Below are 19,768 nucleotides of genomic sequence, written 5' to 3'. Positions count from 1 at the left end.
GGGATCCCTCAGCACTTTGGGAGGCTGAGGCGGGCAGATCACCTGAGCTCAGGAGTACGAGACCACCCTGGGCAACATGGTGAAACCCATCTCTACTAAAATACAAAAAATTAGCCGGGTGTGGTGGCACGCACCTGTAGTCTCAGCCACTTGGGAGGCTGAGACACGAGAATTGCTTGAGCCCAGGAAGCAGAGGTTACAGTGAGCCGAAATTGCACCACTGCACTCCAGCTTGTCTCAAACAAACAAATAAATAAATAAATAGAGAAAGAAAATTGCTAAGAGTAGATTTTAAGGGTTCTTACCACAAAAATGCTAAGTATGTGAGGTAATACATATGTTAATTAGCTTGACTTACCATTCCACAATGCACACATATTTCAGAACATGTTGTAGACAGTAAACATATACAATTTTTATTTGTCAATTTAAAAAACAGAAAAGTTTAAAAAACAATGTCCTCAACTATCTTAGAAAACTGGATATGTATGATATCCTGCATAATGAAGTGCCTTTCATAACAATGACAATGTTTCAGCGAACCTTAGGCTACCACTGGAAAGATTAGTCATGAAGACCTTACATCAACTGATTTAAAACCTTAGGTTGCAAGTCATCACTAATAATGCTAGCTTTTCAAAAAAAAAAAAAAATCTCAAATACTACAAATACAAAATAATGTAAACACTGAAGATAGATCTTTTAACACATAAAATTGCTTCTTTGAAATGAATTCATAAATTACTTGTTATGTCGGGAGGGAGCCTGTATGTTGGGAAAAAGAGGCTATGGAAATTACCACTTGAGTTAAAGAAAAGCGTATTGTGTGTCTAAAATACTCTGGTCACTGCGCACACCCTTCCACCACAGAGGAAGAAAGAAAAGAGCAAATCACAATTAAAATCCAATGTGACATGAACAGTGATAAAAAAGCATACAAGGGCCAAGTGAGGTGGCTCATGCCTGTAATCACGACACTTTGGGAGGCCCAGGCCACAGGATCTCTTGAAGCCAGGAGTTTGAGACCAGCCTAGGCAATATAATGAGACCCCATCTCTACATACAAAAATAATAAAATTAGCCAGGCAATGTGGTGCATGCCTGTGGTCCTAGCTACTTGGGAGGCTGACGTGGGAGGATTGCTTAAGTCCAAGAGTTGGAGGCTGCAGTGAGCTATGACCGTGCCACTGTACTCCAGCCTAGGCCTGGGAGACAGCGAGACTCAAAAGAAAAAATCAGTTCCTTTGTCTGTGTTCAAATACAAATCTTGGTTCTCCCATAAGAAACAGCCCCTACTTCTGGGTAATTACCACAAAAAGGTGGAGTCACACTGGGCCAGGCAGGCCTGGAATGGGCAGGGCAGGGCAGTTTTCCAGCTTGTTTACACATTGAGGGACCCACCTCCAGGGGAGCAATAGCAACCAGATCTGTAATAGCAGGCGTCCATCAGGCACTCCCAGATAGAAGATATCGCCATCTGGTGGAGACAACAGAGCATCACTAGAAACCCAAAGCCAATCTTCTGCCAAAAAGAGCTAAAAATCCCTGGTGTGGTGGCAAGAATACTCTAGTACTCCAATGCAGCCTATTAATTCTGGGAAAGAAGGGTCGCAGCTGATTTGCTCGCATATTAAATTCATAAATTAACAATGTGTCTCATATTAATGACACTAGAATTAATGGATGTGGTATCCCTAGCCAAATTGAAATTTGTAATTACTTTCTACAAATTTAGTTAAAGCTTACTGTAGCTTTTCTCTAAGGGCATTTAAATTCTGTGATTCTACATCATCTGATGATTGTGGCACACTTGTTTCTGGTCAGACAAGGCTGTGTGGATGAAACTTCAATAAAGCTGATGAGAGGTGACTTCGGGAAAGCTATTAACTTGGCCAGGCCCAGTGGCTCACACGTGTAATCCCAGCACTTTGGGAGGCCAAGGCAGGAGGACTGCTTGAGGCCAGGAGTTGCTATATGGGCAACATAGCCAGACCCCATCTCTATTTATATATATTTAAAAAAAAAAAAAAGAGTCCAGGCGTGGTGGCTCACGCCTGTAATCCCAGCATTTTGGGAGGCCAAGGCAGGCAGCTCATGAGCCCAGGAGTTCGAGACCAGCCTGGGCAACATGGTGAAACCCCATCTCTACAAAAAAATAAAAATTAGCTGGGTGTGGTGGCATCTGCCTGTAGTCCCAGCTACTTAGGAGGCTAAGGCAGAAGAATCACTGGAGCCTGGGAGGCGGAGGTTCAGCACCGAGATTGCACCATTGCACTCCAGTCTGGGTGGTGGGAGTGGAACCCTGTCTCAAAAAAAAAAAAAAAAAAGTTGTTAATTTATTCAACAAATATTTATTGACTATAGCATACCAGACACAGTTCTAGGCTCTGGACTCATAAACAACAAGATCCCTGCTCTCATGGAGTTTACAGACTAGTGAGGGTAGGGGTAGATGAGAAACAAGTAAAAATGTTAACAAGATGAGGGCAGAGTGAACATAATTTTAAAAGGTACTGTGAGAGAAAAAGGAGGGGTTGGGGGATAGAGTGATCAGAGGTCTCTTTGAGGTGATTATTTGAGATCCAAAGAAGAACTAGTCTTTCATGATAAAATTTGGTCTTAAAAACACCCACTTCAGAACATATATCCAGATAAGTCTTTTTCAAAACTCCTGGGACTCCTCTGGTTTTTGCCTTCAGAGCCAATATGTGAAACCCATTAAGAAAAGGAGGTTTGGCTGGACCTGACGACTCATGCCTGTAATCCCAGCACTTTGGGAGGCCAAGGTGAGCTAATTGCTTGAGTTCAGGAGTTTGAGACCAGCCTGGACAACATAGTGAGATCCTGTATCTACAAAAAATAGGTGAGCAAAGTGGTGCACACCTATGGTCCCAGCTACTCGAGAGGCTGAGGTGGGAGGATTGCCTGAGCCTGGGAAGTCGAGGCTGCAGTGAGCTGTGATCATGACACTGTATCTCAGAGCCTGGGTGACAGTGAGACACTGTCTCAAAAAAAAAAAAAAAAAAAGAAAGAAAGAAAAGAAGGCTTAACACAAAGCAGCATTATTCAGCTTTACTATCACCTCTTTCTTTGACCCTGAACATCCTTGGAATGTTTCTGAAAGTTAATCCAGTCTTTTTTTTTCAACATTTTTGAGACAGGGTCTCACTTTGTCACGCAGGCTGCAGTGCAGTGATTCAATCACAGCTCCCAACTCAGCCTCCTGAGTAGGTGGGACTACAGGCATGCACCACCATGCCCAGCTAATTTCTTTTTTTTTTTTTTTTTTTTTTGTATTTTTTGTAGAGATGGTTTTGCCATGTTGCCCACACTGGTCTTGAACTCCTGGGCTCAAGAGATCCTCCCACCTTGGCCTCCCAAAGTGCTGAGATTATAGGCATAAGCCACCACCCCTGGCCAATCCAATCTTAAGTATAAATATTTACCCAACATTTTAGTGGGAAAATGTGCAATGAGCTCTGTAGAAAAGTCAAGAACTGTGTGAGGTCCTTTCTTCTTGCATCTATGGCAATTCTGCTCTTCTTTTGCTATTAAATTCTTCATCCTTCTTCTTGGTAAGGATCTATAAGACAGTAGTGAAAATAGTCAGCAAATAAAGGCAGGAGGAAACAGAAAGGGTATTACTGAGATAAAGGGGGAAGTGTAAAAGATTAAAAGAACAAAACCTGAAAAATTGTTCCAAAGCTGCTTCCCTTGTAGTACAGCTCTCCAGGCCTTGCGGCTCTCAGACTCATTAGATCTCTAGGGTATCCTCCCCATGGGTCAAGCAACCTACTTTCCACAAACCTAGCTTCCCCTGTCTCTCTCTGATGAGATTAAGGAGTCTGCCAGTGGTGAAACACTGATGTAACTCAAATTGCTTACATGGTAATACATAACTCCTACTCTCAACCGCCTTCTCCATTCCATGTGTAGAATAAGTTAGTTCTCTTTAAATTCCCTGATGTCAAACCTGCCACTGAAACATATTGGTTGAAAGCATCATAGGTCCTGCTTGATGAATCCTCAAAGTCAGCAGGGTTAGAAGAGATTTACGTATCCTCTTTATGATACCGATTATTATAGATCTCAATAGCATGCTGCCAACACAGACTTAAGTCTCGCTGGAGCACATCCAGGAAGGAAAAGATTGGTGTTTTGTGTTGATCATAAAACATTCAACTAAGTTCATACGGAAAGATTCCACATAGCTAACATGTGTATCATTAAATAACTCTCAAAACCTCTTTTTACAGATAAAAAGAAATTAAGTCTCTCAGCTCAGAAAGGCACCCTGGGAAGCAATATTTTTTAATGTACCAAAAATGTCTTTGTATATCTCTGTATTAGATGCTTTTATAAACAACGTGCATTGTTATGAGAAAAAAATGAAAATTTCCCATTTTTGTTTTAAAAAGGTACAGAGAATAGAGTCCAAATGAAGTCTCCAAATGAGAATATGCCAGAGAACACCAAATTCCCAAATCTGAGTAACTATCTAAATTCTGAGGTCCCAGCCTGGACAACATGGCAAAACCCCATCTGTACAAAAAACAGAAAAATTAGCTGAGTGTGGTGGTGTGCACCTAGAGTCCCAGCTACTCAGAAGGCTGAGGTGGGAGAATCGCTTGAGCCTGGGAGGTTGAGGCTGTTGAGGCTACAGTGAGCCAAGATCGCACCAATATACTGCAGCCTGGAGGACAGAGCAAGACCCTGTCTCAAAAAAACACGAAATTCTGAGGTCAACAATTAAATATTTGCTTTTAACTTTCTACTAAAGTACAAAAGAAAAATAACACAATTTCCATAAAATATCAGGATAAGCATAGCAATAAATCTGGTTTAATGTAAATGTAGCCATTTTCACATATATTACTGGGTAATGGCAGACATGCTTCAATTAACCCCAAGATAGAAATAAAATTATAACCCGGGGATGTCAATTCAGTTTGTACTAAATATTGTATAACTGCAACTAAATGTTAGTTTCTTTCCTTCCAGTTCAGCAATATATCTTAATAACTTTTCTTCATTATCCTTTCATCTTGAAAGTGCCTGAATTAAGAATGCTATTATTCTTTAATGCATTAATATGGTTGCCATAACCCAAATGCTTTCTTTTTCAGAGTAAAAATTTTTTTCTGATGTTATAACATTCTTTTGTGACAGTCTCAATGATCCATTATCTAGTATTAAACCATGATTCCATCTGACTTTATTTTTTGAGAGAGTCTATCACCCAGGCTGGAGTACAATGGTGTAATCACAGCTCACTGCAGGCTTGAACTTCTGTGCTCAAGCAACCCTCCTGTCTCAGCCTCCCAAGTAACCGGGTCTATAGGATAGGACCACAGGTGTGCACCACCATGGGCCAGTTTTTGTTTTTGTTTTTTTTTTGTAGAGGAAAGTGTCTCACTATGTTGCTCAGGCTGGTCTTGAACTCCAAGCCTCAAACAATCCTCCCACCTCAGCCTCCCAAAGTGCTGGAATTACAGGCGTGAGCCACGATACCTGGCCCACTTTTGTAAATGAGAGATCTTCATGATTTTACAATACCATGATTATCGTGATTAATAACACACAAAATAGCCAGGCGCGGTGGCTCACGCCTGTAATCCCAGCACTTTGGGAGGCCGAGGCGGGCGGGTCACGAGGTCAGGAGATCGAGACCATCCTGGCCAACATGATAAAACCCCATCTCTACCAAAAACAGAAAATTCAGCCGGGCATGGTGACAGGTGCCTGTAATCCCAGCTACTCGGGAGGCTGAGGCAGGAAGGTGGAGGTTGCAGTGAGCTGAGATCGTGCCACTTCAATGCAGCCTGGGTGACAGAGGCTCCGTCTCAAAAAAAAATAATAACAATGCACAAAACAGAGATTTCCCTGCTACTTAAGCACTAGGCTAAGCCCAGCATCTGAATGTTATTGCTTCTGTGAATACCCAGTTTATTTTAATTTTCTTTGCAGCAGATCTGAAAAGCTAGGGTCAATTTCAGAATCAAATCTTCAGTTTCTTAGAAGGGCCTCTCATAATACTGCCAGAACCAAATTCTTCTATTACTAAAATGTTGTTTGCAATTATACTAATCTTGCTTAGTAATTCCAAAACCATTGTAAAATACTATGATACATATAATATAAAGTTGAACCAAAATATCACTTAACATTTAATAATTGCAAATATATTTATTACAATTTACAGATTAGTTATGTTATATACACAATATAATTTTAACTATAAAATCCCAACTAGTTACATTTAAATTATTGATCTGTAGAAGCCAATTTAGAGTCTTCTAGTCCCTTAACTTTACCTTCCTTAATTTATACAAAAATAAAATCTGATAGTTTTGATTTCAAGTTAAAGATGAAGAGGTGTTACATTTCATCACTCAGAAATGGAACTTCACCTGTCTGTACAAAGCCTTTTTACATGCTACATTGACACTTAAAGCACCATTAACAAGACTTTAAATGTATAAAATGTTTAATTAAAACCTCCAAAGATTCTCTTTAAGATTATGGGGGTTTAACTTTGTTCTAACTAGAATTGGGATGAAACAAGAATTTTGCTTTTTTCTCCTTCAGTCCAACTTTAAAATAGTCCTTTCTGTCCTTCTTGTCACCTTCTGATCCCTTCTTCCAAGGAGGCTAGTATGTGGAAGAACTCTTAATCAAGCTTTCACTCATTTGGTAGTGAGGTTAGAATCCCATGGGGAACAATTTTCCAAAATCCAATGAAAGATGTCTCATTATTTTCAAATACACAGAGGTGCTAGGTTTAAGAAACAGGAAACACAACCTAAGTCTCGGAAATAAAATGTTTCAGCCTGGTTTTAAAAGAATGCCTGTATGTTGTCAAAAGGCTTTTTTTTCAAGGCAAATGATGCCTGCTTTCCAACCGACATCGCTGTTGCTTGAAACTAGCCTGTTTTCATGTTGTTAGACCATCCTGTAAATGTGCTCCCTATGATTACCTAAAGTGGAGGTGCACAAAACACACAGAATCCCAGCACTTTGGGAGGCCGAGGCGGGCGGATCACGAGGTCAGCAGTTCAAGACCAGTCTGGCCAACATAGCGAAACCCCGTCTCTACTAAAAATACACAAAAAATTAGCCAGGCGTGGTGGTGTGCGCCTGTAATCCCAGCTACTTGGGAGGCTGAGGCAGAAGGCAGAGGTTGCAGTGAGCCGATATCGCACCACTGCACTCCAGGCTGGGCGACAGAACAAGACTCTGTCTCAAAAAAAAACAAAAACAAAAACAAAAAACACACAGAATAAGGGCTCTGCAAAAATGTGACCAGCTTTTATAGTGTTGCATTCTCAATGTGTTTAATTATGAATATATAAACAGTAGAAGCAGTTCTTAGAACCGGATAGAAATAAAATAATGACCAGGTAGACTGTAAACTGAGGTAGTAACCCTGTAAGCACTTCTGATGAAAAACTCATCCCCACACTTAAATAAGTTCAAAACTAAGAGGTCACCTATTCTACTTATGTTTTCCATTACCTGTGACAGGAAGCACACAGAATGAAAGCAGACCACTGAAGGGTTAACAACCCCTCAACCTAACTTATGTGTACCTTGTAAAGCTAAACAAATAAACCAAACACAGTCAATGCAAAGACTTCAATTCAAAGTAAGCTTTGGGCTAAATATATTAAAACTTTCCAGTCATTAATCTGTACTTCTATCCTTTCCTGAAAGTAAAGGCCTTGCCATTACTTCTCTCATTATTAAATAGTAGGACACAATAAATCTGGATATTGACTGAAGTTTATATTTTACATTTCAAACGTGAAACTTCAGAACTGCCCATTTCCAATTTTACAGTGGGATCCTGACAGGTTTTAAAAGTGACAGTGCTGAGGCATGTTATTCATTAACACTGGTTTTCTGTTGAGAACATATACACCAAAACCAAATTGCTCTGAGATGTCTCCTATTTTCTTTCTAGGAAATTTCTAGGCTTTTAAGTTTAAAAAATAAATGATTATGATGTAATTATTACTTTCCAGAGTGTTTTGCAGTAACTTCAACCTGTTAAGAGATACAAAGAACTATATTAAACTGGGAACTACAATAACATATACAGAACCCTCTCCAAAGAAGTTTGCAAAGAAATTAAATACATTAGATGTTAAAATTTGGTAGAAAGATGCAGCTTTCTCAAAGTAGTAAAGTACTGCACATACGGGTTTTGTGGAAGTCCTTGGAAATATCCTAGGTAGAACTTAATATAGAAATAAAAAGGCTACCACATATTTTCAATCCAAGTCATTTTTACAAGAAAAAAAAGTGACACAAAATAATGTACTTTAAGTTGGTAGCATAAACAAGGTTATTTTTTAGCCTAACATAGACAAGCCAAATCATTGAAATAAAAAAAATGTAGAAAAACATAAAAGCCCATTAACTTCTGAATTTTGGGAAAGAAACAAGAGCCCAAAGTTTTCAGATAGGCACACATAATTTAGATTAGAAATGAAAATGGGCTTTAAGCCCTATAAATATTGTTTCCAAGAAAATAATTTTTGAAAGTGCAAAATGACAACTCAAAAAGGTCCCCTTTTCACCTCATGCAAGCAAAGGACATTTAAAAGCACATCCAACTAAATCAAAAAAGGGAGGATTAGAAATCACACTAGTTCATCCTTCATTATCAGGGCTGGCTTCAAACCTGAATGTTTCTGAGTGGGATATGTTGCAAAAAAAAAAAAAAATTAAACTAGATCCAAGTTACATTTCCTCTAAAAAAAAAAGTCAAAGGACAGCTGCCAAGATTTGTTTTTAAAACACACCTCTCAGGTAAGAGGTAGTGTATGCTAGGACTACAGGCTGCCGACTCAGCATTGCTTGAAAACATTAAGTCCTTTGAAGCATGTTCCCTGGAGTCTATTAAACATTCTTTCTCTGTGCTCAAATGTCAAGCAATATCCAATAGCATCTTCTGTTTCTTGAATTCGTTTCTGGAACCTGCATCCATCCCTTGCAAATTCTTCCCATGGTCCTTTGCGATCCTCATCACCACTTATATAATACTCAGTAACTTCTTCAAGGAAGGTTACCTATAAAAACAAAGACTAATTTTAATAACTCTCTAGGATCTTACAATTAGCATTGAGGTCAATAACCCTTTATGCTACCAATTCTTTCAGAATATTCCCAACTAAGAATAACATATTATTCTTAGGAATATTTGGTCCCAGCTATATTTGAAGTTAAAAAAAAAAGTTCTGTCACACCTGTAATCCCAGCACTTTGGGAGGTGGAAGCAGGCGGATCACCTGAGGTCAGGAGTTCAAGACTAGCCTGACCAACGTGGCGAAACCCTGTCTCTATTAAAAATACGAAAAAATTAGCCAGGCGTGGTGGCACATGCCTGTAACCCCAGCTACGCTGGAGGCTGAGGTAGGAGAACAGTTTGAACCCGGGAGGTGGAGGTTGCAGTGAGCCAAGATCGCGCCACTACACTCCAGCCTGGGCAACAAGAATGAAACTCTGTCTCAAAAAAAGTTCTGATTAGATGGCATTTGGATAAAACAGTGAACAAATGTCACCTAAATATTTCATATAGAGATATATATCTTTCATCTATATATATTTCATTTATATATATCTGCATAATATACACACACAGTCGTCTGCCCCGCCCCTCATCCTCCACCAGCCCTTGGCTTTTGGTGTTAATAAAATGAATCCAGATAGAGAGTTGAATTTTTCATGCTGTTATTAACCCCTGCTATTTCTTAATCCTTAGGGAAATACAGTTCTGTGACATTTTTCCCTCAAAATGACAAGCAAAATATTTCTGAAAATAACCACTATATCCCTGGAAATCACTGTTTTTATCATTGCATAAAGGCTTTAACAATATTTTTGCTTACTTCTATTCTTTTTCCTTTTAAAAAATTTTATCACTTTCCAACTTTTAAATCAACATGTAGTACTATTTTTGTATCATTACTTTGGCAATAACAATACAGAAGAGAAAAAGTTACTTAGTAAACAAAATACAGCAAAATTAGTACTTTTAAAGTTGTGTTACTCTAAGAAACTTTGTAGTTAAGATTTTAAAAACCTTTGTATTCAATATGCTATCACTATATATGAAATTGTGATTCTAATATACATAATGACATGTAATGAGTGACAATCCCTACTCATTACTAATCACTACTTAATTTCTAATGAAGTTTCTTTCTAAGATATCAAACTCCAAAAGTAAATACTTGCTTTCAAGTATGTTTAATAGTTACATCAGCTAACCCCACTGTGACCTATACTTTCGTTCCCTTTACATCAGGCCAAGGGATGCCCCTGAGGACAATTAGCAGGTATGTAACACCTTACTAGTTATTGCATTCTAGTCTTGAATACTACTCATTCATTGTGTCATTAAGATAAATAATAAAAACGTACAGTGTTTACCATATACCAGGCTTTTTTCGAAGAGCTTTACATTTTTATCTCATTTAATCCTCACATGAACCCTATGAGGTATGCACTATTATCCCCATTATACAGATAAGAAAACAGAGGTAGAAGGGTTTTTTAGACTCACTGTCCATCATCCTATATACTCCATATATTCCATACACCATACTCCATATATACCAATGGCAGGTAGTCAAAGGCTGTCAAATAATTCTATCATATTCAGACATAATCATTTATAAATTCTGCTTCTAGTTCATAGCCAATAGTATCATCTACTCCACTCATTTCATTTTACTCAATGAGCAAGCTAAAATAAGACATGAGACTGGCCTGAGGTCTCTCAATAAGAGCTAGCATTTAAAGGCAAGGCAATAAATTCTGAGTTTTATTTACTTGTTTCATTTAAATCTTGCAATAATTTGTACAATAGATATTATTATTTTTTCCATCAAGTAAGAGTGAATTGAGGCCATGAGAGTCAAGTAACTTCCCAGGTCTGGCTGCCTTCCAAATCTCTGCGCCCTAACCACTGAGGAGTAGAGAACACGGGGCTCCAGCTGCCAAGTGCTCATTCCATTGCCCCACTTCGTTTCTTACCTATTCATTCTAAATAGGTCATTTGTCAGGGGCCCCTTAAAAGGACAGAGAGATGGCATTTACAAAGTGCGAACTAAAATTTAATTTTTAACATGACTTATTCTGCCCTAAAGGTAAGACGTAAGATTATCACCATTTTGAGACATTTTCTACCCAGGAATAATTTCAAAGTAGTAAGCTGGTCATTTGGAGCCAAAAGATTATGGTACTGTCCATTTGAAACGCCCCAGTGCGGCAGAATCTCAGGTCAATAATAACTCACCCACTATCTTCTCTCTCCAAGTAACGGTATAGGAAACTAAAAAAACTTTCCCTCTACAATAATAGACACCTTTCAGTTTGGGGAGAGTTCAATTAATAACTTTAGTTGAATCAACTATAAAGAAAAACAAACCAACTCTAAAGACTCCCAAAATAAGGTTAACCTGACAATGTAATGAAAGCGTAAAACGCTGCATGAAGTTTTCAGACTAGCCTGGGAACAGGAAGCAACTAGTCAAGATAAACCAAGTAAGTGGCCATCACTGTTTATTATTAATATTAACCTGTAGCTGACTACTGATAACTAGCATTGCATTCCTAAGAAAAGGCAATACCATTTCCTGTATTGGCTTTGACTTTCAATTAAAACCATGTAATGTCAAAACCACTGAAATTACTATTCTCTTTCATGGCAAATTGGACCAGATAAATCTGACTTGCTACTTCATATCATCATCCCTTCGGGTTGTAATGTACAGGAATGAAGACACTCTTCTTATATGCAAACAAAATATTAAGTATTTGCAAACAACATACATTTAAAATCATTTTAAAACTCTATGGCTGTAACAGGACCTCTTCAATCTCTAGAAAAATTAAATCGTGTGCACACAAAGTTTATAGTCCGTTAAAAAGTGTGAGAAGTTGAAGCTTGTAAGGAAACAGTCCAGAACTACCAACCCAAATAAAAATGGCACTTTCCTGCTAACATCTACACACTGGTATGTTCGTTTTGGACAGCAACAATGTGCACTGGGGCGGGGGGTGAGGGACAGGAGAAGGGTCATTTACATATTTCTCAATCCAAGTATATGAATTGAGGCCTTCCTCAAAAACACATGCACTCCTAAGCCTCCAAAGTCACGCTGCTATATTTAACCATATAAAAACAGTCAGAACATATCAGGCATGTTAAAAGACAAGAAACAAACCTTTTTTCTTTTGACATGTGTGTGTCTTCCTCCAGAAAGAACGTCACGCTGTACCGAGTCTGGACATTCACTTTCTTGGCTCCCCAACAGCTGCACCTTACAAGAAAGTAAGGTGTGACACTCAGAAATGGCCACAATGGACTCAGATGGGGTCTTTGAGTCAGGACAGCCTTTCCCATTTTCCCCTGATGTTTGAAAAGGAGCCTTAAAATTTAAAGGGTTGTAGGGATCATCAGAATTACAGAAAGAGTTCCACAGTTTGAGACTCTCTGCTTCATCTGCCCTAGATTCCCAGTCATCTTCCTCCCCAGAACTATGCTCAGGGGTTTCAGGAAGGCTTCCAGACTGGGAGGAATTCTCTAGATCAGACTTGCCAGACAAATCCTTCTCTGAATCAGAAGGCTCTTCGGGAACAATTCTGGCAGCAGTCTGAATTGTTGCTGTAAAGTTCTGGGGATTATAAGGATCTACACTGCAGAAAGAGTTCCAAAGGTGAAGCCCTTCAGGGTCTTGTTCAAGGTCTGAGTCTGACAGTGAGCTATCGCTATCAAAACCATCATCCTCAGCTTCCTCATCCCAATCCTCACCTTCTGGATCAGAACTTGTTTCCAGGTCACTGGATGCACCTCCCAAAATATAATCTATCAGTTTGTTACTACAAGCTGGTCTGGCAGAAATGGGAAGGTCATCTTCTAGGTATGAGTAATCAACTACACTTATTCGGCCCTCTCCAGGCTCCTTTTCCATAGGTATTTCACCAGATGGACAGCTCTCAGAAATGCTCTCTTCTTCCAAAGCAAGTGGAAACTCTGTACTTAATAATTCTATTTTTTCTTCAGTGGATTCCTGGGTGTTTCCAGGAATGTCTCCATCAGCAGGAACAAACTGTGTTGGGTTATCCCTGCAGTGTTTCGGATCCATCCGGAGAAGGCTGTGTTCCTCCTCTAGGCTGTGGTAGCCATTATCCTGGTCAGGGGTGGGTAACTCTTGCCCTTTACTAGCCTGCTGAAGGAATTCCAGCCGTTTCATGCGAAGACGGTGAATTTCCGGTAGGCCTTCCGTAGAAGGAGGTGGACATCCCTGCCACCAGGCCGGAGTGAGTTCTGCACTCAGCGGCTGGGGATGACAATGGTCCTCTCTCAGGCAGCTGCTCTCCGGGGTTAGTGTCTGGAAGCCGACTAGCTCGCCATTTCCATCACTGTTCTGATAGCTGACTTCTAGCCTAGGAAGGCAATCCAGGTAGGAAGGGTTCAGCAAACAGGATACCACATTGAAATTGTCTATGCGTTGAATGTTTAGAGGCCCAGAGGTCGAAGAGCCAAGTTCCCGGTTAGAGTACAGACGGGATTGAAGGCTACTGGGCAACAGCCCCACTCCCCACAGCTGCTGCTCTAAGAGAAAAGCGTGTGCTGCAGGGTGCAAAGCACTTCCCTGGGCCTTAAGCTCCAATTTTAAGTCTGGGGGCGAGCATTGCCGGTGGATCCCCTCCTCTAGCCAATCAAGGGAACTAGTGGCCGAGGGGTCTGAGGAGTCGAGCTGCAGCGAACTCAAAGATTTCTGCGCTGTGGGCGCGGCTGGTTTCTCCCGTCCCTTCAGGGCTCTCAGGACGCTGTAGACTCCAGCAAAATCTAGCCATCTGGTCGGAAACATTCCACCGAAAAGTTGGCTCCAAATTAGCACCTTCTGAAGCAATCCGGGGAGCGGCGCAAGGAGCTGGGAGAGCAGCTTCGTCCAGTAACTGACCCGAGTCTCGGGCTGAGCAGAGGAAAGCAGTGTGGGGTTCCCGGAGTTTTCCGGGGCAAGAGGCGTCGGGAACTTAGAAGAGCCTGCTTGCGATCGCCGAGGGAAAAAGGGTAGCCAGAACCGGAAGCCCGCCCGAAGGCCAAGCCGTTTCCGCGATCCGCCTATCCCCGGCTCCATCTCCTTTTTCTTGGCAGTCTCTCAGGTAGGGCCGCGGCGCTCAGCGGCTGGAGGTCGACGGGATTCGGAGGAAGCCTACAGAGTCTCGGCCTTGCCCAGCGGTGGCGTCGGTGCTCCAGGCCTATCTTCGAGCCAGCAGAAAAGCCACAGAGGGCAGCGGATGCGGCAGCGGGCGGCAGAACACAGGGAGGAACAGCCCGCGCAATAGGCGGCGACTGATGCGACTTCCATTCTGGCGGGGAAGGAGGTTCCCTAGTCGGCTCGACGCTTCAACACCATGGATAGGAGTGCCCCCACGGCCTCGGCGATGGTTTTCCGAGTGACAGAGGGTTGAAAAGCCCCTGAGCAACGCGATACCGGAAGGACTGGGTAGGTCGGCTGCTGCGGTGGAAGCGAAGCCCAAAATGGCCGCAGGGCCCGCGCGCCGGCAGGACACCCCCCCAGCCGCCGGAAGAGACGCAGGACTACGCCGCTAGCGCCGTGCCGCCCAACGTCACTCGCAAAGCCCCCGGGGGGTGGGCCTTTCCGCCCACTTCTGTGTGGCCGCCGATCGGTCTCGTCAGATTTCCCTGTCGGCTTCCTTACTCGAGGTAGAGCCGCACGGCAGCGTGAGGTTGCATCAGCCGGGTGAATGAACGCATGCGCAGTCGTTTCTGTGTGGTCTCCTAGGAGACCTCCCCAACAGCCCTCTAGGTTAAAGGTCTTGGGGAGGGAAGGGGTTTTCAAAATAACCCGAGAATTTCCCGGAGGCGTTTTGATGGCCTAATACACACTGACGTGTGTACAGTCATCCCCTCTCATGAAATAGGGATTCGTTCCAGGACCCCGTGGACACCAGAATCCGCAGATGGTCAAGTCCCTTATGTAAAATGGTGTAGTGTTTGCATATAATCTGCATACACCTTCCCAGATATTTAAATCATCCCCTAGATTAAGTATAATACCTAATACAATGCAAGTGCTATGGAACTAGTTGTTATACTGTATTTATTTGTATTATGTTTTATTGTCTTTATTTTTCCCAAATATTTTCAATCCATGGAAGGTTGAATGCCCCGCGGGCCGACTGTAGGGTTATCGTAGTCTTAGATTTTTATTATTTATTTGAGACAGGGTCTAGCTCTGTCGCCCAGGCTGGAGTGCAGTGGTGCGATCCCAGCTCACTGCAGCCTCAACCTCCTGGGCTCCAGTGAGCCTCCCACCTCAGCCTCCCGAAGAGCTGGGGCTACAGGCTCGCACCACCACGCCCAGCTAATTTTTTTTTTTTTTTTTTTTTTTTTGAGACGGAGTCCCACTCTGTCGCCAGGCTGGAGTGCAGTGGCGCGATCTCGGCTCACTGCAACCTCCACCTCCCAGGTTCAAACGATTCTCCTGCCCCAGCCTCCCGAGTAGCTGGTACTACAGGCGTGTGCCACCACGCCCAGTTAATTTTTTGTATTTTTAGTAGAGACAGAGTTTCACCATGTTGGCTAGGATGGTCTCGATCTACTGACCTTGTGATCCGCCCGCCTTGGCCTCCCAAAGTGCTGGGATTACAGGCGTGAGCCACCGCGCTCGGCCAATTTTTGCATAGTTTTGTAGAGACAGGGTTTCGTCGTGTTGCCCAGGTTGGTTTCAAACTTAGTTCAAGTGACCTGCCTGCCTCGGCCTCCTAAAGTGCTGGGGTTACAGGCGTAAGCCACCGCGCCCAGCCTGACAGATATTTCAGGGTTCTCCTATTGTTGAGTACTATGTAGACCATCAACCTGAGATCTTATGTAAAAGTTGGGCAGTGCTGCGTACATGCGTGTCTGGTATGTACATATTCAATTCATATTTATTAATACTTCCTTAGCAACCAGAACCACAGAATACAACAGCCAAAAAGGAAACATGGACCACTATCCTTTGAAAAAAAATTGGCTGGTAATTTTAATTGCTGTATTTGATTATCTCTTGTGAGTTTGGTCTTAGTTCATTTCTTTATTTCTGCTAAAACTTTGTAATAGATACCCCTGAAGTCAAGTACCAATTACAGAGGGAGGGTGGCAGCTATGAACACTAGGGACAGCAGAAAAATCTTTAGGGAGCTGGGAGGAGACCAGCAGCTCCTCCTGCCTTACTGGGCCTGTTCAAGGAACAACCACTTCTTTTTTTCTTTTTTGAGACGAGTCTCGCTCTGTTGCCCAGAGTATAGTGCAGTGGTGTGATCTCCGCTCACTGCAACCTCCGCCTTCCTGGGTTCAAACTATTCTCCTGCCTCAGCCTCCCTAGTAGCTAGGACTACAGGCACATGCCACCACTCCTGGCTCATTTTTGTATTTTTAGTAGAGACGGAGTTTCACCATGTTAGCCAGGATGGTCTCTATTTCCTGACCTCGTGATCCACCTGCCTCGGCCTCCCAAAGTGCTGGGATTACAGGCGTGAGCCACCACGCCCGGCACAACCACTTCTTTCTAGGAAGCCAAGAGGACCTCAGTTTCTGTTGTTTACCCTGTATTATTATTCATACCTCTGGAAAATCTCAATCCTATGAACTTCAGAAAAAGGTATTAATAATAGAGGTCAGTTTCATAATAGAGATCCAAGCAGGTAAATTTGTTACCAGAAGCCTGTTTCTTGTAAAGTGAGGCTAGTAATTCCTCTTTCAATGGATTGGTAAAACTAAGTTTTCTCAGTGCCTAGCCTAGACAGAGTAGGAGCACAAAGATCAGCTAATATTGTTGTGTGGTTCTGCTTTACAGTCTTCAGTTGTTTCCTCATTGCCTGCAGAATAAAGGCTCTATTCAGCCTGCCCTCCCACTGTACACTTCCAGCCTCGTCTGTCACTTGTCTTCATGCATGTTATATTCTAGGAACACTGGACTTACCTGTACTCCTTGTTTCCTGCCTTTACTCATGCTGTTTCTCAGCCAAGAAAAGCTTCACCTTTCCTGTTATATACCTACTCATCCTTCAAGATCCAATTCAAATGTCAGCTTCTCCTTGAAGCCTTCGTTGACCTTTCCAGCCAGAATTAATGGATCCCTCACAGCACTTACATTATTCCGCTCTATTAGAGCACTTAACACATTGCATTACATATACCTGTAAGTGTTCTCTCTTGCTGGTCCCTGAACTCCTTGAGGGCTGTATCCAACTATCTAGAAAAGTGGTTCCCAAAGTATGGTCTGGGCACCCCTGGGGATCCTGCTTTGAAACCCTTTCAGAGGGTCCTTAAGGCCAAAAATATTTCCATAATAATTCTAAGCTTTTTTAACTCTCATTTTCTCATGTATGTACAGTGAAGTCTTCTGGAAGATACATGGTGTGTGAACTGTCAACAGAATGAATGCAAAAGCAGATAGATATGAGATTCTAGCTGTTTTATATTAAGCCAGATACTAAAGACATTTGGAAAAAATGTAAGACAATGCCACTTTTCTCACTAAGCTTTTTATGTTGTGAAAAATAATTGAACATTACCAGCCTGGGCAACATGGCAAAACCCTGTCTCTACAAAACATACAAAATTAGCCAGGCATGACGGTGCACGCCTGTGGTCCCAGCTACTCAGGAGGCTGAGGTGGGAGGATTGCTCGAGCCTGGGAGGCAGAGGTTGAAGTGAGCCAGGATTGTGCCACTGCACTCCAGCCTGGGCAACAGAGTGAGATCCTGCCTCAAAAAAAAAAAATTAACATGTAATTGGTTTATTATTTTTAAATGAATTTTAAAATTTCATGTTATTTTTCATTAAAGACAGGGTTTCATATGTTGCCCAGGCTGGACTGCAGTGGGTATTCACAGGGCAATCACAGCACACTATGGCCTTGAACTCCTGGGCTCAAGCAATCCTCCTGCTTCAGCCTCCCAAGTAGCTGGAACTACAGGTGCACACCACCACACCCAGCCTAAATGAACCTTTTTCAGTTCCTCGGTCTTGAATTCATAAATAGGAAATATTGATAGCTATAAACCACATAAAGCCATAAAGATAGTTATTTGGGGTCCTTAGTAATTTTTTTTTGAGACAGGATCTTGCTGTATTGCCCAGGCTGGAGCGCAGTGGTGCAGTCACGGCTCACTGCACCCTTGATCTCCCAGGCTCAAGCAATCCTCCCACCTCAGCCTCCCAAGTTGTTGGCATGGCAGGTGTGTACCACCACACCTGTTTTTTTTTTTTTTTTTATTTTATTATATTTTTGAGATGGAGTCTTGCTCTGTTGCCTATGCTGAAGTGCAGTGGTGCATTCTCAGCTCACTGCAACCTCCACCTCCTAGGTTAAAGTGATTCTCCTGCCTCAGCCTCCCAAGTAGCTGGGATTACAGGCACCCACCACCGTGCGCGGCCAATTTTTCTATTTTTTTAGTAGAGACGGTTTCACCAGGTTGGCCAAGTTGGGATTTTTTTTCTTTTTAGTAGAGATGAGGTTTTGCTATGTGGCCCAGGCTGGTCTCAAACTCCTGAGCTCAAGCAATTTGCCTGCCTCAGCCTCCCAAAGTGCAAGGATTACAGACATGAGCCAGCACACCTGGCTGGGGCCCTCAATAATTTTTAAGAGTATAAACTTTTTCCTGAGACCAAAAAGTTTAAGAACCACTGAGGTAGTATGTTGACTGGTACATAATAGGCATCCAATAAATGTTTGTTGAATGAAAGGAAGAGTAATAATACTTTAAAATAATGTCGTTTTCCTTAAGACCAAGCCTCTTGCATTCCACTGTCAACTTTGTCACTGACTGACACCACATACCCCTGAAAACAATTTCTTAAAACTTTCTTGAATGGAACTCCCCTTCCCTATGTAGTCATTGGATATATAATTTTTATTCTTCCTTATGTTAGAAGTTCTAGAGAGGGAAAATGCAATCATAAAGTATTTGGGCTAGGCACGGTGGCTCACGCCTGTAATCCTAGCACTTGGGAGGTAGGTCAATTGCTTGAGCCCAAGAGTTCAAGACCAGCCTGAGCAACATATGGCAAAACCCGGTCTCTACAAAAAATTCGCCAGGTGTGGTGGTGTGCACCTGTGTTCCCAGCCACTCGGGAGGTTGAGGTGGGAGGATCACTAGAGCCCAGGAGGTTGAGGCTGCAGTGAGCTGAGAACATGCCACCACACTCCAGTCTGGATGACAGAGTGAGACCCTGTCTTGAAAGAAAAAGGGATGGAAGGAAAGAAAAGAAAGAGGGAGAGAGGGAAGGAAGGAAGGAAAGAAAGAGAAGAAAGGAAAGAAAAGGAAGAAGGAAAGGAAAAGAAAAAGGAAGGAAGAATGGAAGGAAGAGAGGGAAGGGAAGGAAGGAAAGAAGGGAGAGAGGGAAGGAAGGAAGGAAAGAAAGAGAAGAAAGGAAAGAAAAGGAAGAAGGAAAGGAAAAGAAAAAGGAAGGAAGAATGGAAGGAAGAGAGGGAAGGGAAGGAAGGAAAGAAGGGAGAGAGGGAGGGAAAGAAAGGAAAGGAAGAAGGAAAGGAAAGGAAGAAGGGAGGGAGGGAGAGAGGGAAAGAAAGAGGAAGAAAAAAGAAGGAAAAAGGAAGGAAGGAAGGAAGGAAGGAGAAAGGGAGGGAGGGAGGGAAAAGGAAGGAAGGGAAGGAAGAAAGGAAAGAAGAAAAGGAAGAACAGAAGGAGGGAGGGGAGGGGAGGGAAGCAGAGGGAAGAG

At 42.3% G+C, this 19,768-nt stretch overlaps 1 protein-coding gene across 7 annotated transcripts; it reads right to left on the bottom strand.

The window, feature by feature from the left end:
* Positions 1-390: 390 nt before the first annotated feature.
* Positions 391-19,549, bottom strand: PPP1R15B (protein phosphatase 1 regulatory subunit 15B). 7 transcript variants are annotated; one of them, XM_063613235.1, is made up of 5 exons: positions 12,237-19,549; positions 8,808-9,074; positions 3,447-3,583; positions 1,747-2,302; positions 391-1,477 (listed from the first exon to the last, which is right to left on the bottom strand). In XM_063613235.1, the coding sequence occupies exons 1-2, from the start codon at positions 14,154-14,156 to the stop codon at positions 8,853-8,855; spliced, it is 2,142 nt and encodes a 713-aa protein (XP_063469305.1). In that variant the 5' UTR covers positions 14,157-19,549; the 3' UTR covers positions 391-1,477; positions 1,747-2,302; positions 3,447-3,583; positions 8,808-8,852. The 7 variants fall into 7 exon arrangements, with proteins under 7 accessions (XP_063469305.1, XP_063469303.1, XP_063469306.1 ...); XM_063613233.1 differs by having other exon boundaries at positions 391-2,302; XM_063613236.1 differs by lacking the exon at positions 1,747-2,302.
* Between the last annotated feature and the right edge of the window lie 219 nt (positions 19,550-19,768).

The sequence above is a fragment of the Symphalangus syndactylus genome, chromosome 19 (genome assembly GCF_028878055.3).
Source record: "Symphalangus syndactylus isolate Jambi chromosome 19, NHGRI_mSymSyn1-v2.1_pri, whole genome shotgun sequence".
In the NCBI taxonomy this organism is placed as follows: domain Eukaryota; kingdom Metazoa; phylum Chordata; class Mammalia; order Primates; family Hylobatidae; genus Symphalangus; species Symphalangus syndactylus.
The sequence above is the reverse complement of the archived record's forward strand: the minus strand, read 5'-3'. Positions and strand labels throughout refer to the sequence as shown.

Bases quoted from the DNA above. Each gene is read 5' to 3' on its own strand.
- PPP1R15B (XM_063613233.1), bottom strand. From the start codon at position 14,156: ATGGAGCCGGGGATAGGCGGATCGCGGAAACGGCTTGGCCTTCGGGCG. The intron at 9,075-12,236 runs GTTTGTTTCTTG...TTGTTTTTATAG, and splicing joins CACATGTCAAAAGAAAAAAG to GTAACCTTCCTTGAAGAAGT.